Here is a 20,909-nt window from a genome sequence, read left to right on the forward strand (position 1 = left end):
AAAGCCTGAGGAACTTGAAAGATTCATAAAAACAGAAAAACAAAATGCTAGAAGGCTTCACCTATACTCAGCAAATTCAGAACTTGCAATTTCAATCACACAAAAACCATGCAGTTGTCAAAGAACTGCAATCTCAATAGCACCCAAGGAAATCAGCAGTTACTTTTTTTCAAGAAATGCACCAAAATAATCCAAACTTGAAGTCCTAAGATGGCAGATTCACTCATTCCTTCCAGCATATCCAAAGTCATTTTTATTTGGATGTGACAGGACCATCCAAGTTTAGGGAAGACCAATTCATGAACCTATTAACACACTGGTACCAGTGTTCCTTTCCAACCTGCTGTCTCCACAGGGACGAATCATCCACATCCCATTCTCACTGCTGGCTGAGCTTTTGGCTCTTAAAGGACAGTTCGCACCCAGGATTTATATGTAAATTTATAGTCTCCTGTAACCACAGGGAGTGAAACTGAAATAGGAGCACTTCAGGACCACTACCAAATTCAGGACTACCAAATGCAACCAGTGCTAGAATAAACTAAAACTTCGTTTTTTTCCAATATACTATTCTTCAAGATGCATTAATAATGTATCTGTTACAAACTACTCCTAGTATAGCCATCTTTTTTAAAAAATGAAGCCTTTTAGAAGGCAGAAGAACAAGAAAGTACTTGAATTCTCTAATTTTATTTGTTAAGCTGTAACAGTAAATATTTAAACATTTCCTTTAATAAACCATTTGCTCCCATTTCACCAGTTTTTAAAACAAGTTTCACTCAGAATTTGCAATGGTTATGGACTTCTGAAAAAAAAAAAAAACACCGAGATGCAGATAAACTCAAGTATCACAGACTCTGTATTTCAAGTTTAACAAAAGATACCCTTATATTTGATATTGGTTTATCCGTAATCCCTATGCCACACACACTTTTTATCTCATGACAAATCCTCTGACTAAAACTAACCTTGATCAAACACATGGCGGTTTATGAATTCTCAGCAGTTTCTAACCGTATCTCTTCTGCATTACATTGTAGAGATTAGCTGATTATAAGCATGACTTAGAAATCTCCCAAGACTTTAAGTACTGTTCAAGGTACTAGAATGGATAGCAGCAGCATACCAGGTGGCTTGCATGCTGTCACAGTTCATGAAAAATCCCTTTGAAAATTATACATTATTCCACTAACGTTTTCTGATCAGAAAAGTAAAATTTTGGATTGACACTTCTTTACAGTATAAGGCAAAAATTCAGTGCAAAAATGAAGTAATTAAGCCCCATTTCTTTTGACATTTACTTTACAGCATGACTCATGACCATTTTCAGCCTGCTTTTAATAAAACATTTTCACAGAAACTATATTTAAAAAAACCCTCTGTACTACAGCCCTTCAGTCCAGTACTGCATTTTCTTGCACAATTTGAGTTCCAAAATCAGTTTTCAGTTAAGTGTGCCAGGTGGTTCTCAGCACTTAAAAAACAAAACAAAGCAAGGAAACAAGAAAACCAAAGGATTTTATACATATATATACACATATATAAACCCAGATTTTAAAAAGCAAATGATGCTTTGGAACTATTTCTAACGAGAGTAAGGAGGTGAAAAAATGTGGCAGCAAATTTAGCTCATTTTTAAATAAGAGACTGTAGAATACATGCTACAAGTTTCCAACAAATGACTACTAATTACATTTACAGTACTGAGTAGGTGTGTAGCAAAGTCCACAAGACGAATACAAGTGTCAATCCAGAAGGCTTAACACTCCCAATCAGAGTGTCCGAAGTTATTGCAAAGAAAATTTAATAAAAGCAAATTATTCTGCAATTTTGTAACTGGAAAACATGCAAGCAACAATATTACATCACTAAGACTCTCTGAAAAGAGTTGTTTGCATCTAATTCACAATACAGAGGCTCTAACACAGGTATGACTGGCATTCTGCTATTTGAAGACAGTTCTACCGATCTCCTGTTCTCTTTTCCAGCTGCAGCTGCAAACCCCACATTTTCCACCTTGGGATGCCCTTACCTGCTCAAAGCCACTCATTTTCACTCTCAATCATCTGAGGATATAAATGACAAATTGGATTTATCCTCCAATGCTACACACAGTTTAAAAACCAACCAAACAAATCAATCAAAACATACCACCTTTGACAAAGAAGTTACAGAAAACTTTAGAGACATACAGAACATCCCAGTCCCTGAGAAGGAAGCCATCTGTTATAGTAAGAATGATACAAAGAAACGCTACTGCAAACTGCATCACAGACGCATGGAAATACATTATTTGAATTCTATAGTTCTACCTGTTCTCTGGGAAACGTCATTATTTGGGCTTGTGTTGGAAGCTACATGTATCACATTGGCAGAAAATTAAAATAATTTAACTGGACAAACTCATAGGTTATTTACAAAACAAAGCAATTCAGTTCCATGAAATTCTAAGCCAACCTTGGAATGGTTGTGAAGCCAGGAGGCTTTGAATGTTCATGCTCCATCTTGTCATTAAACAACTACTAATCTTAATCAAGCAGAAGGTAAACAATTAATATTAATAGGTATTAACTTGGCTTTTGTCTGGCCGCTCAGCTTCCAGTTACCAGCAAGGAAGCTGTACATCCTATTAGGCTCGAGCTGAAAATATCATATTTATATATTAAATGAAATGTCTTTGCGGGAAATATTAAGCTAAGTGGGTTTTAAAGAGATCTGAAAGTCTGATTCTTATAAAGTTCTTTAAAATGTCTCATAATTGTCTCCAAGGATCTGTTCTCCACCTTGTGAAGTTTTTTCATTTTGGCAGCCTTGCACAATCCCAGAAGGAAGAGAAAAAAATATTCCTACTCAGTCTTCCCCTCCTGATTTTCCAGCCTGACACTTCTGAAGCACTTATTAGCACAGTTAAGAAATGCGCTCTCATCCAGGAAGAATGCCTAAGGTATCTCCCCCATCCAACCTTCCTAGTATACATGTGGCTTGAAAATACAGTAGCGTCTATCAGATGATGTTAAATTCATGAGGAACGTCAGAGTCTCAGAAGATACATCCATTTCTGCTTCCTGCTGAAAGGACCTCAATGTGACCTAAAGCATCACTGTGATCCTTCTTCAAACTTTATGTCTTTCAGAGAACTAGCACTTGATACTCTTGAAGCTCCCTGTTCCTACCACCACTTGGCTGACAGCAAGAAGAGCTATTTCCCTTTTTGCTGCCATTGTTTCTACTGAGATCTCTCCCAGGTTTTCTTTCCCGGTGTGAGGGCTTCCTGTGCCACCCACTTCTTAAACTCCACTATAAAGTCACACCCACGCTGGCAGTATCCAGTTGAAAATTAAAAGTCCTTCTTACACAGAAAACTGAAAAAAGCGCAGAGAAAAACTAGAAAAATCCAGGGTAGAACAAATAAACACAATGATTACTTAATAATCTAAGAATATATTACCATTAGTTATTTAACTAGCTTTTTACTATAAAATAAAATTATTTTGAAAAAGAGGATATGCCATTGTACAAAAGCATTGCACACTTTCATATGCAGCTCTGGACAGCTCATCTTCAGTAATCGGGCAGATCCTTAAAATGGTTTACATTGCAAATCACCAGAATTAATCTTCAGGACACATGACTGCATAGCTGGCTACACCAAAACACTCCATCCTTGGCTTCTGCTGCAGAAAGGATTCTGGCCTAGGTAGACCCATGATGTGACCTAACTCAGCCACTCCTACATACTCCTAGGTCAATTGCATCAATTTTTTTTAAGAAAAAAAAAAGGAAAGCTGTATTTCATATACCAAGTCTGACCTTTACAACCAAGATGTATACTTATCTAAAGATGAAAATTGCATTCTGAATTGTGTCATCCTAAAGTAAGGAATTAAAATTACTGTCAAAATATAATGTTCCAGTTGGGGTATCAACACATTTCAGTTACCATGGTTGAAAAACCTGATGCAATACAGTGGTTTCTTCCTGATCTACACATTATGACACATAGACACATTTAACATATATCAGTGTTTGTACATCGTTTGAACAGCACAATTCATTCATCTCTGTGATTATGTTTCAACTTCCAATGTAGCAAATTGAGAATGTGAAAAATGGTTCGAGAAAAGAACAGAAAATAAGGAGGAAAAAATTAAAATTACTCACAAATAGGAAAATGCAAAAATACTGTTTTAAATTCCGATACTTTCAAAAAGCCAATGGACTATTCAAGAATAGGTAGACATTAATATGCATTTTCATTTTTATACTAGCAGAAAGATAATACAACCAGCAGCTACAAACTTATTTACATCTTTGAATTTTTTAATGCTTGCTGTCATTCTGACAAGGTTTTGCCATTAATCTTTACTATTTAAAGTGACCAAAAATCTACATTAAATCAGAATGAACATCTCAAAAGAAGCAGTAGATGACAATAAAATGATCTGTGATAAATTTTTATTCTAGAAACAAACATAATCCATATTAATGTATGACTAGCAAAACTGACTTTTTTTTAATGTGACTGATATAGTCCCAGGAGTCTGGTTCAGCAGCAAGCATTTATAAAATTTTATACAAACAAATCCATAAATCCTGTCCCTATCTGAAAGGTTAAAACTCTCACTGATGTGAAAAAAATAACCCTGAGGACAATCTATTCCCCCGTTACTCAGCAGAATAACTTATCTAAAATATTTCATTACTTTATATTCAAACTAAACCTACAATTTCCAGAATCTTTTGCAAAGTACAATGTGTTTAAAATACAGAGAAATGTGAGTTCATTTTTATTCTTAAAATGTTGACAAACAGTAAATTACACAATCAGTAAACTTTGTTAAGTCTTCATACTACAGTAACTATTATATCAATGCTATTCAGTATCTTCTGGTAATTTTTGCCAGGGTTTCTGCTTGAAATTAAAATATAAAAATATTTTAATGGATTTTTACGGATTTTTATGGATTTTTCTGATGTTTTAGAAGTATTTTTTACAGTAGATGGCTGTCAGTAAGGATGCATGAATGGCAGAAGCAGGGTCCTGTGTCTGGGTAACAGCAGCTTGTTTGGGGCATATTTTCCCCTGGCTTTACTTTCCAAAGCCTCTGTGTATCAGACTTTATAGGCTGTGAGCATCTTTCCAAAACTGGTAGCCCTACTGCCAAAAAGGGTGAAAACAATGGAGTGAGCAGACCAAGGTTCTGCTCCTGACTTTTCACCACGTCAGTCACTTCCATTCTCATTGACCTTGCTGCAAACCTGACATGAAATCTGAAAATCAAAATCTTATGATTAATAGTAACAAGCATAAAACAAAAACAAAACATGATAATACGGCAGAGAGAACCAGAAAATAACAATCAAATTTCCTGGTCTACAGCAGAGTGCAGATGCTGTTCCAGAGTCCTACAGGCCAGGGCTGGCTGGTAGCTCTTGTCCTGATCTGCCACATTGCCGAGGTTTGGTGTGCGCTCACTGTATGTTCACACTGGCCAAGAGTGACTGTGCTGGGTCAGTCGAGACAGGGTTAACTTCCACAGGTAGCTGGGGGGCTGACATAGCCAGGATGGCTGACCCAAAACTAGCCAAAGGGTATTTGATAGCATATCAGGCTATGCTCAGTTATAAAAGGGGGCTGGCCAGGGGGCACCCTCTTTTTCTCAGTGCTCGGGAGCGGGGTGGTCAGTCTGGGGTGCTCTTGGTTCTCTCTGGACTGCAAGGTTTGGGGCTGTTGGATTTCAAGCATGAGCTGCTGCCTGGGATGGGGGAGGTTGCGGCGCAGGCTGTGATCAAGAATCACAATTGCTGCTGTGGAGGAGGTAAACTGCAGCATCTGGATTGCCACGTGATGAGAGATTGCACTGTGTATCGATCACTTTGTACATTTTTCATTGTCGTTGTTTCTGTTTGAGGTTTTCTTTTGTTTGGTTGGGTGGTTTTTTATTTGGTTGGGCTTTTTTTGGTTTTGGTTTTGTTGTTGTTTTGCTGTTGTGATAAACTGTTCTTATCCCAACCCATGAGTTTTGCCTTCTCCTCCCCATCCCACAACAGGCAGTGGAGGGGTGAGAGAGCAGGATGTGGTTTTAGTTACCAGTTGAGAGCAGGAGCTGAGGCTAAACTACAACAAGTACAAAAGCAGTAGCGTCTGTCCAGTAAACTGTGTACAGTGCTTAAACCTACCTCTAGCAATCACAAACTTACCACTGGAGTCTAGCAATAAAGAGAATGCGTAATCTCATCTTCATGCCTTTCCAACCCTGGGACTTCAGGCAAGGTTGCAGAAGGGCTCTGCCTGCAGCAGCAATGGCTGTTGAAACCTCTTTGTGCATGAACAGTGAGCAGGCAAGTGATGCAGCAGATTTTAGCCTTGCCAGTGGGATTTCAGCTGCTGCTGCTTCAGTTTTGGGGTCAACATGCTGTTGGTAACTGCGGGTGCAAGTACTTGAGTGCACTTTAGAATTGCAGAGCCCTTTCTGAGCATCATGGACACACCTGGCGCTGCTGAAGTGCTTCTGGGTGTAAGAGTGGGCACCAAAGCCAATTTGACAAGTGTTGGACAAGACTCTTGGACAGGCTGGCAAGAGTCCTGGGAGCAGGAGCATGACAACCAGTTGCTGCAAAGGACAGCGGCAAGTAGGAGTTTGGCTGGTTTCCAATTTTGTCTCCAGAGAAAAGAATAGCCACAGAGGCAGCCCAAGTCAGCATGCTAGAAACTTGGAAGAGCTGCACTTTATGGGACTATAGGGTCCTATGAGCCTTTATCTCCAAAAAGCCAAAAATAAGAAAAAAGGCACACAAGAAAAACAACAAAAAGAGGAAACAAAAAAACCCCCGCAAAACTACTTTCATCAGCAAGTACCGTGAACCCTTGTGAGATGACAAAACAGGAGTACTCCCTGAACTAGATTCTAGGACCTCCCCACCACAGAACCCAACCCCACTCCAGAACCATATGATGACCTGGAACCCTATCTAGAACCTTCAAGTGATATGGAACATGATCTAAAGTCAACAGCGAGCAGGAAGGTGGTCTAGAACCCTCAACATGATCTAGGACATGCTCTAGGGCCTTCGGGCAAGCTAGAACTCAGTCTAGAATCAGCAAATTAACTAGAAACTGATCTAGAACTGCAAGGTGAGCTAGAACCCTACCTAAACACACATACACCCCACCACCACACCAAACAGCTTCAGAATTCATACCTGCTCTAAACACAACTACACTGACACTACCCTAGCTCTACAACCAACCAACCCCCAAAACTCAACCTTTGGAATGCACGCAGACCCTAGGGCCAACTCAGACTCTCAGGCTCAAGCTCTCACATAAACAGCAAGCACATTACTTTCCCCTTTTCAAGGACAGGGATCAGAAGACACAGATCACTTGGAATGCTGATACAGTCTGTCAGGAAAGTAAACAGCACCCTCTCAACATTACCAGAAAGTTCATTCAGCCTTTATGAACATCTGATCACCAGATGGTAACATTATTTCAACAGGAATATAGGCTAGATAAAATTGGATAAAGCAAAAAGGAAACAGATTCCACACTCCTCAGGTGAACAACTCCACCACATACTTAGCTACATTGATAAATACTAGAACCAACACGATTTGGACTTAGGATCATAAGTAACTTTTGAGAGTTTTTCATATTTGAGAGCAAGTATTTAATTTTATACTCAAGACAAAGACTGGCATCTCCTCAGCCTCCAGTTTCCTAGAACAGTTAGGAAAACATTGATTCAATTGAGCATTCTGCAATACTACCAGCCAGATCATCAGACCAATTTAGAAGATTATTCTTAAGTTTCTTTGAGGACGTTCAATGTTCCTCTAAAACTGCCATTTAGTCATAAGATAATGTTTATCCAGTTGTACACTCAGGGCATTTCATAAGCATTACAAATTCCCCCCTATACTCAGAAAAAAAGTAACATTATCAAAAGTTCTGACAGCATTAACAATGTATTCTCAATATTCAAACACCAGCAGATGATTTCACATCATTAATTAGGGGGATTTCCAAGAAATGTCAAAATCATCTTTTGAAACCAAATCTATGTTTCTACACAAAAGGTGGGTAACGTTGTCATGGAAATAAATTAATTTTGTTAAGCAAGACTTTCATTAACCCATGCTGGTAGGGACCAATGACCACAATGACCACATTGTCCGTGATTTTGCCAGGCACGGAAGTGGGATTGACAGGCCTGTAGTTACTGGCATCATCTCTGTTGCCCTTCCCGAAGATAGGGACAAGGTTTGCCAGCTTCCAGTCAACAGGGACCTCTCCAGATTCCCAAGAGCACTGAAAAAACATGGAGAGAGGTCTTGCTACGACATTGGACAGCTCTTTCAGGAACCTCGGACGAATCCCATCAGGTCCCATCAACTTACAGATTATAAATATACCATCTCATCTATGAGAATCCAAACTGCTCGGCTCTGGTAATATTTTCCGATTTCTCTGCCACATCATTTCCGGAACAACTGTCAAGTTTACTGCTGAGCTGGCTGAGTGTTGAGGCCATTACATTAAGAGTGCTCAGCAGCAGCTCAAAGAGCTTCTACTGTACACCAGGAGGCCTTTGATGAAGAAATACACTTAATAAAATGGAACTCTAGAGAAAAGCAGGCAACTCTCAACCACTTTAATGTTGGATCAGCTAACACTTTTAAACACAGCACCAACTTTTCAGCCTTACTAACAAGCTACGATTCCTGCTTTCCAGTCTTTGATAAATGGACTGTCAGCCCCTCCTCACCCAGAAAAAAAACAAAGTTTAAGAAAGGGTTAGTTCCCTTATTCCACTCCGTACCTCTTACAGAACTGACTTTTAAATATATTTATTTATGAATCTAATGAAAACCTATTTCAAATCCTTATGAGGGCTCCATGAAATCAAATCCACATGGCCCAATTGTTTGTTCAGCCATGTTTACTACAAATATGTTAGTCCTGTCCTTACGCTAAGGTGCTCATTTTCATCAGTACCAGAGCTGATGACATTCTTTCCAAAATCCTATTTGTAGACTGTAAGGTCAGATTTTATATTACAGCTCTCAAGAGGGCCCTCCATTATTACTTAATTTTTCCAAGCTAATCCCCAAATGTCTCGATGACGTAAACCAACCAGGCTAAGTGCATGTCTGCATAAAAGCTTTCTGTTAGATTACTACATCTGAGTACTGGATACATGAGTTGTTTTTGGAGATTGGGATACATCCATGTTAAGCTGTACTTTACAGCTATTGCTTCAAAACACCCCTTTTGATAAACTGTTTTTTAAAAAAAAACCACTACTAAGTTGTACATACAACTCATTTTTTGGACTCAACTTTCAAAGTAGTTCTGAAACTGATTTAATCAGCATTCTTTGAATTTATGAAAGTTTACATTAAAAAGAAGTAGTAAGCAAGAACAAAACTCTTTGTCAACAATTTGCAAAGAAAAATAAAAAAGCACTGCATAATTATAGTTACACCTTGTTTTAATCCACTCCCCCAACTAGTAAACAAATTTCTTCAGAGTAATCTCCTCTTTTATCAAATCAGTGTAAGAAGTCAGAGGTGACTGGGAACAGTTTCACACAAGCACATACGCTTGCTTGGAATGTCCTACTTTGCACCTGTGGTTCATACCAGAAGTGTGTATCTATGGTGAAGCCTGAAGAACTAAACACTACAGGATGTAACTATTTTAAAATTATGCTAACGGGCTTATTGTTTCCTGCTTTAAGGACATTCACCTACTTCTTTTTGTTTGAAAACTGCACTTGCTGCACTCAGCATCTATCCATAAATAAAAGAGGGGAGTTTCATGATTCTGCTCCTAGTTCAAATCATGTTGCCATGGAAGCAGATGTTAGACTGATGAAAATAGGTCAACTGTTCAAAAAAAAATCAAAAAATCACTGTTTTAATACTTAAAAAATATTATGAAATGTTATTGTTTTAATGCTTACCATTATTTATTATGAAATGCTTAATATTTTAGTCTATTTAATTAGCCTTTACTTTGCTGATACAATATGTATTCCTATCAAAAGTGTAGACAGCAGCAGAGTTAGTGTCATTAATGCAAAAAAAATTATTTTGCATGTATCTGTAGAGGCTGGGTACAGAATGCTTACAAGAATATTACACACATTTCTTCATTACGTCTGTACTGAGTCATGTCAAGTGTTGCCATATAAACTTGTTTTCATTTGAAGAATATAAGTATTATTATTAAAGAACACTAGCATTTTTTGAAAAAAAAATATATCAGGACATTGTTAATACCTACATTTGGCTTTGGCATAAACAGTGCTTTTTCTGATTAGTTTTACATCAATCAGATATATAAATACTCAACTGGAGTCACAATTACTTGAACCTGCGAAAAAAAATTAATGACAGCTAAGATTTAAGTAGGTTATTCCATCAGTTGAACATGTGAAAGCATACACAGCCTACTAAAGGAAATTTCTTATGTTCCTTAACATTTTCACACTGCCTGTCAAGCTGCTGTCAAAATAGCATGAACACACCGTAAAATTCTCATCTTCACCTGCAGCAACCACCAGAAAGTAAAATAACTCGCCTTTATCACATGTTTCTGAATTGCTACTAGGTGATCTAAAATGCTTTTCTATCAACATCCTGACACATCTGACAGGACTTTTTCCTGCCTTGACACCAATGCATTTTAGATGCACCAGCTTGGTTCTAGAGGTGATATAATCTGTTCCTGAATTTTTCTTTCCGACTGAAATTCACAGTTTAATCACCAATAAATATAGTAAAGCTGCATGGGAATACTGCCAATACATGAGATTTATGCTCCTCTTGTAGTTTACGGATCTTCCTATAGATGAAGTAATATTACAGGAGAAAGACTCAGTGGTGCAGAAGTCCCACAAATTTAATCCAGCATTAACTTACAGCATTACTGTGTGTTTTCCACACACAGTTGTTTCTGTTCTCTTCTCTTCCACCAGTATCCTGTGTTGGAGAGCTTCTCCCAGATCGGTTCCCTAATCTGAGTCATCATTCATCAGATAAAAGAAAGTGTCAGTATAACAGATAAAATGGGAGTAAATACTCAGGAATCAAAGGCAGTAATGGTCTCATCTCTTTAAGCTGCCATACATCAATACTGCTGCTGTTCACAGTCCCACAGCATCTAGTAATCCTCCCTTCTTTCTGCCTTTTGTAATCAATGTTTTAACCTGACATATGTACAACATAACCACTTATTAAAACAAAATCATTTCTGTAACTGTGTTTAACTGTCAACACACTGGAAATCGTCTTCAACAGAAGTGCAAATCGTGTTTGCCAGGTACATTTTCAAATAGTTTTAAAAAGAAAATTTATATATAAATTCTTTTCAATTTGGAGAACTCTTTTTAGACTCCAGAAACTTCGTAACTTGTGTTACAAAACTTCTTGCAAGACTGCATGGCCTGAGCTACTGACTCTTTAAAAGAAAAATAAAATAGACAATAGAAAAAATTTTTAAAAAAACACCCATGAAACTGTTAGATTTTGTTTTAAATGTATTGAACGACTGTCCCTCAGGAGACTGCAAAAGTTTTAAATCTCACATTGAACAGTTTTGGAATTGTTTATAAACAACAACATTCCAAAACTCACTTGGCTCGTTATGCTGCAGGAGAGTACTATAAGACTCATATGTTGGTTTTGTGCCTGCGTTTTCTCAGACAATAAATAGTTTGTAGTAACACAGAAAGAGAGAAAATTTCAGACCAGCATACTTAAAAGTATCAAGAATAGTGGATGCTTGTGATTAGAACTATTTTTTTAGATATACCTTTTCTTACAACTATGTTTTGAGTTGTTTTGGGGTTTTTTTACGAAGAAGAACAATAAAAGAAAACTCAATCTTTCTTTAACCAAATGGTTGCCTTTCCTCTCCTCTGGTTCATCCAGCATTACCCTCCATCAGTCCCTTCTTACAACACAGTTAATTACAGATTCACCAAGATTGCTTCTTGGTGTAAAACAACATTTTTGCCTTTCTTCCCTCCAGTACTAATTTACTTTTTCTCTTCAAACTTTCTTCCCTGAGTTTTCTTAATCTCCCTTTCCGCAGCTTTTATAAATAATTTGAGATACACTGTTAAAAAGGAATTCCAAGAGTGACCTAATTACCATGCTGCAATTCCTGTCACCTAAAGGATTGCATATAAGCAGAATTTAAATTTAGAGAGAAAAATACTGGTATTCTCCTATGAACTACCAAGAAACAGAGGTCTGCCTGGAGACCCTGTAGCCAGTTTCATATTAAAAGAGGTAAGATAAGAATAAATATTCAGGAACCCAAGGCAAAAATAGCACCATCTCTTTAAGTTGCCATAGATCCATACTTCTTACATTTAGTCATATCGTTTTGATCATATGATCTCTCTGGATATGTTGTCCAGTATAGCATTACAATTAAACTGCCAATTCAGTTTTATATTAAAATACCTCACTGAGCTTAATGTGAATGTTCACACACATATAATAGAAGAATACATCAGGCTGTCTGTAGACTCAAACTTCAGTAAACCAACTGACATGATTCATATTTAGAGTTAACTCTGCGAACCTTAAGGCTTGGAAAGTAAAACTCAGAGCAAGCTCATAATTCATTGCATAACAGTTAACCTCTGTAAAAACAACAAAGTATGTGCTCCTGCTGCACCTCTGTAGGGCGACGCAGTTTAACAACTACACATAGACAATCCGGACTTCTGTCACAAGAGAATAATCCAGTTTGGAAAAGCTAAAATAGCATAATGATGAAAGTCAAGGCAATAAACCACAAAAAAGCTCTGAAAGAAAGATACATAAGGGCAAAGTCCTACAATCTCAGTTATTATATAAAATGCCCATAGTCATCCATGCTTGTCTGACAAGGAATGATACTCAAGTGTTTACTACATAGAATTAGGAAATGAAACCCAAATGCTGTTACAATCACCAGTATTTATAGTCATCATACACCCTTGTTTCAGATAAGCCTTACAGGAAACATCCATAAAGATTATGTAGAAGGTCTTTATAAGATATGGTGGGGTCGCAAACAAGGTAGAGAAATAACCAGTTCACAAAAATGTGGTTATTTTGCTTCTTGACATACCATTTTAAATTCTTGAAATACATGAAGTAACAAACAGATGGTATCTTGGTAATGCATGGAAAATTATGGCAACAACATTCACAGTACTAGAAAACACAGAAAATAAAGAAATCAAAAAGCAAGACTGTGAAACACTTGTTGATAGAGAAATCTTAATTTCCTTTTGATATAAGTGAGCGGTGGAGAAGTCAACTTCTTGGTATCGTTTCCACTGTTGTTCACGTTATCTGCTACTAAAACACGTGCGCTGTTAGAAGGTAGACTTACCTCTACCAGTGCCACAGTCAGCATAAGGTCCATTTTTGAGTCTGGGAAAAGGGCATTCATTTGTGGAGACATTCCAATCAGTATGCAATTAGTAACAACTGATATTACACTCATAGTTTCAAAAGCCAACTGAAACAAAACACAAATATATTTATAGTCATGACCATTATCTCTAATTTACCAGTCTCCAAGCTGCTCTAGACAATACCTCTCTCTTTGTTAAATCCTCAGAAGACCCATTATTTAAACTTTCTATTTTCCTTCATCGTTTGAATTCTATGATGCAAGATTTGTTTGGCAAGCAGTCCAGACTTCATGAGTTTTTAAGAAAAAGCAAGGACAAGACCACAACAAGGTTTGCAATACCACAAACACCACCTGCAACACTGAATTTTTCTCATTTGATTTCTGTGTTTGCTGTGAAGAAGTCGAACAGTATTCTTTCCCAATTCCACAGCACTGTAAAGACCTTGAGAAGTTATTTAGAGACCATTAACATTCTAGATGTAGATAATGCCAGATCACCTCCTGAAAAATTCAGAATAATCCTAAAGGAAAAAAGTGGACAGGAAAGTAGCCTTATCCCTGGTATCTTCGTGACTCATAACCTGAACGAATAACAAGAACATGCACTCATCTCCTATAGTTGTACTCCCAAACATAGATTTCTTTCAGGATAAAGGAAAAAATGCAAAATTCCTAGGGCAACTACTAATCCAAACACTCTGATTTCGGAGGTTTTGTCTAAATGTTAAGCAATAGGAAAATGTAAGGATGGTTTAGAATGCCTTTTTTAAATCACAACCAGTTACACAAGCTGAAATTTGTTGAAAGATTTACATTTAAACGCATGCAATTCTCAAGTCTAAGAATCTCTTGCCGACAGAGCTCCCACAATATATCTGAAAGTATTACTACAGCGTGACAACTACTTTTGCAATATAATAGTTACTTATTCCAAATATGTGGAATGAGAAAGACTGACACTGAATTGTAGCAATTGTCACAATGAATTAGCAGGAGCAAGTTTCTCCCTGACAACAAGCTGGTGACTTCGCTCACCTGATAAAATAATTCCAGTATTCCTTTACCAGAAATCTTTCAGCAATGCTCTAGCTTTCCACGTGAAGAAGATCACTGATTTTTAAGTCATAATTGTTAATTCACAAAGCTATTAGTTAAAAACCTACACTATACAAAAATCCAACATGACTGTACTATTAGTGTTATAGCTTTTCATCCTACTCCTTAGACTGAAATCAACTATTCCAGCAAAATGAAATGCTACTAATATACCTGCCAGCTACACCTGGGACTTAGGATCACAGCCTCATTTATCTGGTGCTCACACCACCAGTTAATGCAGCTATGCCATCAAGATGTTGGCAGAACAGACTGGGACTTCGAAAATGCATCAAACATTAAAATGCAATCAGATTATAATTTAGACATGTTAATGACTTAATATTAAAAGACTTCTCCTAAAAGTCCACTTCATTAATAACTATGTACGTGTCTAGTTAATATTGCTCAGAAAACTTGGTTCACATGTTTTTATAGTATGTTTCATTTGAGGTTTCCTGATTCCATTTCTTATTTCCCATTCGTTTCATTTGTTACCAACATTCACAACCTCTTCAAACTAAACAATCCACTAGTTTATCATGCCCTTTTTCTCCATTATATATTATCAGAAAAGCTGATAAATAAAACTAGAATATGGATCATCTCCCAGAAACTTCCTCCAACCTACTTCACACTCTTTATCAGGCCACTGCTGTTACAGAATGCTAAAGTCTCTGGATGTGACTGAACAGACTTCTTTTCAGAAAAACATCTGGGTTTGGAGCAGTTTTACAGAATTATTTTCAGTCAGAATTGGTTCACTGACACGGGGTACTCAGCGGGCTCCAAACTAGCAGGTGCTAGCATGATTGCATGGGCAAACAACTGAGGACAGAAAATCCCTAAGCCAGCACTACTAGCATGGAATTGTTTAGATAGACTCTAACATTCAGGCTATGCAGAAAGCTCCAGCTCCTGCTCACAAATCCAGCTTATTTTAATATTCATCAGTTTGAGCATCAGTAACCACAAGGGTACACAGCCAAGCATGGCTTCAGAATCCAAGTATTTCCCTATCATTCTTCAATTTTTTTGAAACCCTTGTTGAGCTCTACACCTCTGAGATTGCATCAGATGTTACCATTTCCAAAATATTACTTGCTGGGAGAAAGAGTACCAGGCAGTATCTGGTAGCTTTGCTTTGTTGCAGTTGCAACAGGAGTATAATGCATATATACACAAGCACTAAAGGAAGGATTTGTTCTCTTTTCAAAGGCAGTTGAAAGATACATGGTCAAAAACCCTACAAAAAAAATCACTTGGATATACAGTCGGATAGATACCATCCTAAGGCATTAAAGAGAAAAGTACCTACTAAACTTTAAAGTGGCTGATGGGTCAAACATATGGTTTAAATACATTTGCTGAAACCTGTTTTAGAACAAATTAACAGAAAAAGGAAGACACAATCATTACCTGCCAAACACCAATATTTGCTGTGGGTTCTGCAAATGGACGCTTGTAAACTCTGCACATCTTTAAGGCATCAGAATATATCTCTGTGATGTTGTTTAACACTGCAAAGACAGCTGCCAGTGGATAAACACAGGAGAAAAGACTCACATAGCCAAACTGCAAGAACAACTCCAGGTAATCATCAAAAGTACCCTGAAAAACAGAGCAAAATAAGAACAACTTTAATCCACAAAAAATATATATGAAGAAACACAGAATTAACAATACAGTTGCAAACAGCTTCCTCACCCCAAATCACTTGTTGGGGAATTACTGGCGATGGAAAACCACAACAAAAATCTCGTCTAGTTAATTTGGAATTATTCTAAAATTCTCCATAAGGGGAGGCCAAGGTTGTTCCTTTCGCCTAATGCATTTTGTGCAACAGTCACATTTCTTATCACTTTAAGGAATTGTATAAACACATTCATCCCATTCAGGTTCCTGACTACCTCAGTGCAACAGCTACAGAAGGAACAGTGAGGGACAGGAAAACAGCACCATGCATTTAAACCGGCAGAACACTCTCCTAAGAGCATTGACAAGAAAAGCCCTAGTGTTCCAGAGTGTCCACGAAAGACCTAACCAGAAAGGTAGGTTGGTAGATAGGCAGCTCTTTTCTGGTATTTCTGCTTGTTTGTTTCAAAACAAGTCAGTCCGAATTAGTGGCCCACTTGAAGGCTCAAATGACAGAATGCGGCACTGACATCTGAAAGGAATAATTGGTGCAAATACAAAGCCCTATTTTGGCAAATCAGCAGCACATCTACCACCTGATCTTTAAACCAAGAATGTGGTTATTTAAATGCTGATTGAGCAATCACATGTAGGTTATCGTATGTATTTGTGTACTAGTTTTGTAGTATTAATGATAGTTTCTACGATTGCAGTAATGATTTATGAAATTGAAGAACCAAACCAACCATTTTTGAAGAAAAAATGTTCACTGAACAAAGGATGATGAAATACCACAAACAAATTAAACTGGGATCTAGCTATCCTGTATTCGCTCAGCTCCGCATACGGCCATCTCTCTCAGAAATGAAATAATAAAGACTTGACAGTACCTGAAATTACTACAGGAACAGATAAAATTGGTTTTGGCTCCATGCATCAGGCACATGGTTCTTCAATCTTTTTTGTTGATTATAGCTGTTAAACTGACTGCCCTGTACAGCATCTAGTGGTTTGGATTTTGTTTTTGTTTTTTTCTAGCAGGCCATAGAAACCTGCAAGCTCAGAAATCAACACAGGGTGGTCATTACCTGATTTTTCACTTGAGCTGATTTTCAACTTGCACAGTTGCTGGGTCTGACAGACTGATCTGCAGGCCAGGCCACGAGGAGCTACCTAACTTTTAAAAACATTGTGATTTTTCCACAGAAATGTTTTATACAAACTCTGAATTTTAGTAAGGTCTTCCTTATGGACATTTGTGCAGGGTCATTCACTGGAGTGGCAGTCACCTATCTGTCCCTGCTGTCACTTTCTCAGACAACTGTTGCAGGCAGGGAGGGAGGGAGGTTTCCCTTCATGCTCCTCATCCTAGTAACTGCACAGTATTCCCAGTGCTTCCTCACACCTTTCTTCTTATTTCCCTGCCCAGTACCTACTGACTTCTAGTACAGCGGAGTATGAGAAGTACTGTGTCTTTTTCTTCTACTCAATTTATGACGCTTTGTGCAGGAAAACAGGAGTCTGATACATTGTTAAAGAAATTTCGAAGTATGCCACTGTCAGCCACCAGAGCAGCACATGAGTTATGGCACCAATGAAACAAAATCAACAAAGAAATTCAGGGAGAAAATTAACTAGGGGAGTTTACAAAACAAACAAAAAAGGTAGGATGTTTTCACATTTTAAATGGAGTTAAGGCCTGGAGATTTGAAAAGTGAGAAAGAGTACAAACAAAAAAAATAATTGAATGTTAAAAAGTGAAGGAAGGAAAACAACAAGAAGAGCCTTAAATGCAGAATTCTGTCAAGCTCTTGCTAAACGCCTCAGTTTACTAAACATAGTCAAATGCTTCCCCCTTGTGACAGATTTAATTTTAGAAATACTCCTGCCTGCTGACAGCTCACTGTGTGCAAACAAATCAGTGATCTAATATCATGTATTCACAAGGGCACAGTACAATTAAAATCTTTAAACCGAAAATAAAATTAAGGCCTTGAGTAACCAGTATCTTGAACTGAAACAGAGGATGGCAGCAGACACCTCCAAGGCAAAGTCATTACCATACAATTGACCTGTTAGGTCCCTGTGGAAAATCATTCAGGGCAGAATGGTGTAACAGGTACAGATACATTTGATCCAGCTCTGCACAAGGAGCTCTGGGCAATGTGACTCCAAGACACCACACCAGTTTTTATGTGTGCCAGCTTAGGATCAGAAGTCAGCTTGGGTCCAAGAGGCAGAGCGTATTTGGTCGGGCATGTGAATGCCCAACCCCAAAACACAGTTTTTGGAGCTGTGCTGGACTCTCTGCAAGGCACAGTGCTACACTGTGCTGATTTACCAGTTCAGACACCTACTCGGGGATTTCTGCTGTGTTATTCATTGCAAGACAGGAGTGCTCTCTAAATCTATCTCCCTCCACATAAAATGTGGGAAATACCAGCCTTCCCAGAGGAACACAAGTATTAACATTTGAACAGTTTTTCAATTGGAAGGGCAGTATTTCTTCTTCCTCTTCCCATTTCACGGCACTTTATGCAGGAAGAGAGAAATCTGATGTGGTGTTAATATCAAATTTCAAACTGCTACTCTCAACCTTTTGCATAAAAGGTATACTATCTACACATAATTCTTATTCCGTAAAAGTGACATCATACAGTATTAAGAGTCTTGTGACTATGCTTACAGAATCTAATCAAGCAAGGTGTCAACCAGGTTGTAAGGCCTTAACATACACACTTATGTCATCTACTTTATCGATTCCCTTAGCACTGCAAGAATGAATTGCACAAAGTCTGTTAAATAAAATTAAAATTGTACTGGGTAGGAGGTGGTCAGCAACAGAACTAGGAAGAGAAGGAATGCCAAAGCTGTAGCTTCAAGAAGCAAGAGCTTCCAGCAGCAGTATTGTGCCACCCAGACGCAAACACACTCTCTCAGGCTGTAGTTTAATCGACAGTTTAAACGGGTCCCACTGCAAAACCAAACTAAACCAGAAACAGTCTGCCCCTTCCCTCTGCCGTGCTACTCATCCTGGTAGCCTGCAGGCTACCCCTGGAGATTAACGGCATATTACACAAATACTTCTTCCAGTGACATGGGGTTAGGTAGCTCCAGATTCAGCTGTTCATTCCTACCCCTTTGTTCTGGTGTAACTGGGATCCTGCTCTGCATTAGTTTCTCGATCCAGTGCACCATATAGCTTTACATACAACTCTACAAGCAAAACTGATGAAACTGGAAATAAGTTGACAGGTCAGACAGACAGAAACATGTTAAGTTGCACTGGCTGATATCAGTGTCAACTATATCCCAGAAAGCTTTTAATTCTTTTACAGCAGTAAAACGTACCAAATAGGTGCCCATTTCTTTCTCCAAGTTGACTTGTTCAACTAACGACAGGTCTGTATCTGTTTTCATAGAACACACGCGTTTCTTCATCCTCTTCCTATGTCTCTTCTGGAGCCAGTAAGGAAACACGGATTCTGCAAACTGATTAATGATCTGCGAAGTTATCAGCAAAGTGGCCAAGCTCTTCAGTTGAAAATAAAATAAAATAAAAGAGGGAGAAAAAAATTAATAGAAGTGTGATAAACCTACGATCATCTCCAATTTTGTGCCTTCTATAATAGCAACATTCTAAGTTGTTATACAGGGTGTTTCAAAAAGATGGACCAAATATGTTACAATTACACAAAAACTGACAAATGGTTAAATGAGTTACCAAGTTTTAGTAACCTTTTTATAAATGCTCTATGTTCCCCCACCTGCTCTACAGACAACATCGAGAAGATAGTTGATAGTTCATGGTTGCAGAGATACAGTGATTTGAAATTGGGTCAATCTTTGTTAAAAACCCTGTACTACAACGAAAAAAAAGGCCAGCCTAACAAAACTAGCAATAGCATATGAAAAGTACAGGCACTCTAGTTCTCATTCTTTGCTATGTGCTGTAAAGGACAAAATAGGAATTAGATGTCAAAATATTTTGTGGGTCTGGATTTATCTTGGAAACAGTACACCAAGTCCAACAAAGGGTAAAGATACACACTTAACATATGTCAATGCCAATCACAGAGCTAAACAATGAACTTTTCTCTATTTTTTTTCTTTTTACCTTAAAGTACAGGAAATGTCATTAATGTCATGTCTGGTATAGATATGTCAAGTGTTTTGCTAGAGATCTCTTTAGAGTAATGAAGATCTTGAGCAGAAAATCTTATTTTGTTCATTACATTTAGAGTAAAAATATATCCTTATACCTGATTTTCACACACTGGAGTGTGAAAGGTGTTAACAAGAGACAGCTGATTTAAAATACCAACTACAAATTATTTTTGCTTTTATTATTCACAGCTCCTCATTGTAGTCATAAACTTAATCATGCTCATATCCTCAAGAATTTCTTATTAAGAACACTCCAGAGAAAACCATTTTCTAACATAAAGGGAAAGAAGGAGGAAATTAAATTTTTCCAGTGTCATCTGTGTGAGGGAATAATCAATTTATTTGAAAACAGTTCCCCATTTATATGGAGGGAAGCAATTGCTTCACTCTGTCATGATTCTGCAACTGTGCTAGAGGAACTCAAATATGGAAGCTGGATTTCTAAGACAATATAAATGAAATATATTCATTGTCAAGTTAATATTTTAAAAAAAAAAAACCTTAAAAACTGAAGTTCTGTTTCAATCAATCCTTTATTTTCCTAAACTCATCAACATTCTTATAATGTTCATGGAACTCA

General features: G+C 37.7%; 1 protein-coding gene across 4 annotated transcripts in view; it reads right to left on the bottom strand.

Annotated features, from left to right (window-relative positions):
• Nucleotides 1-20,909, bottom strand: part of ANO10 (anoctamin 10) — a 125,917-nt gene that overhangs the window by 89,062 nt on the left and 15,946 nt on the right. For 3 of the 4 annotated variants that reach the window (XM_065832814.2, XM_065832815.2, XM_065832816.2), the window contains exons 9-11: nucleotides 19,514-19,696; nucleotides 15,947-16,138; nucleotides 13,406-13,534 (exon numbers count right to left, since the gene is read on the bottom strand). In XM_065832814.2, the coding sequence (XP_065688886.1) occupies nucleotides 13,406-13,534; nucleotides 15,947-16,138; nucleotides 19,514-19,696 (504 nt within the window). Of the gene's footprint in view, nucleotides 1-10,921; nucleotides 11,030-13,405; nucleotides 13,535-15,946; nucleotides 16,139-19,513; nucleotides 19,697-20,909 lie in introns of those variants that run through there. The other variant, XM_065832817.2, reaches the window with a different exon arrangement.

This window comes from Patagioenas fasciata, chromosome 2 (assembly GCF_037038585.1).
Source record: "Patagioenas fasciata isolate bPatFas1 chromosome 2, bPatFas1.hap1, whole genome shotgun sequence".
NCBI lineage: Eukaryota > Metazoa > Chordata > Aves > Columbiformes > Columbidae > Patagioenas > Patagioenas fasciata.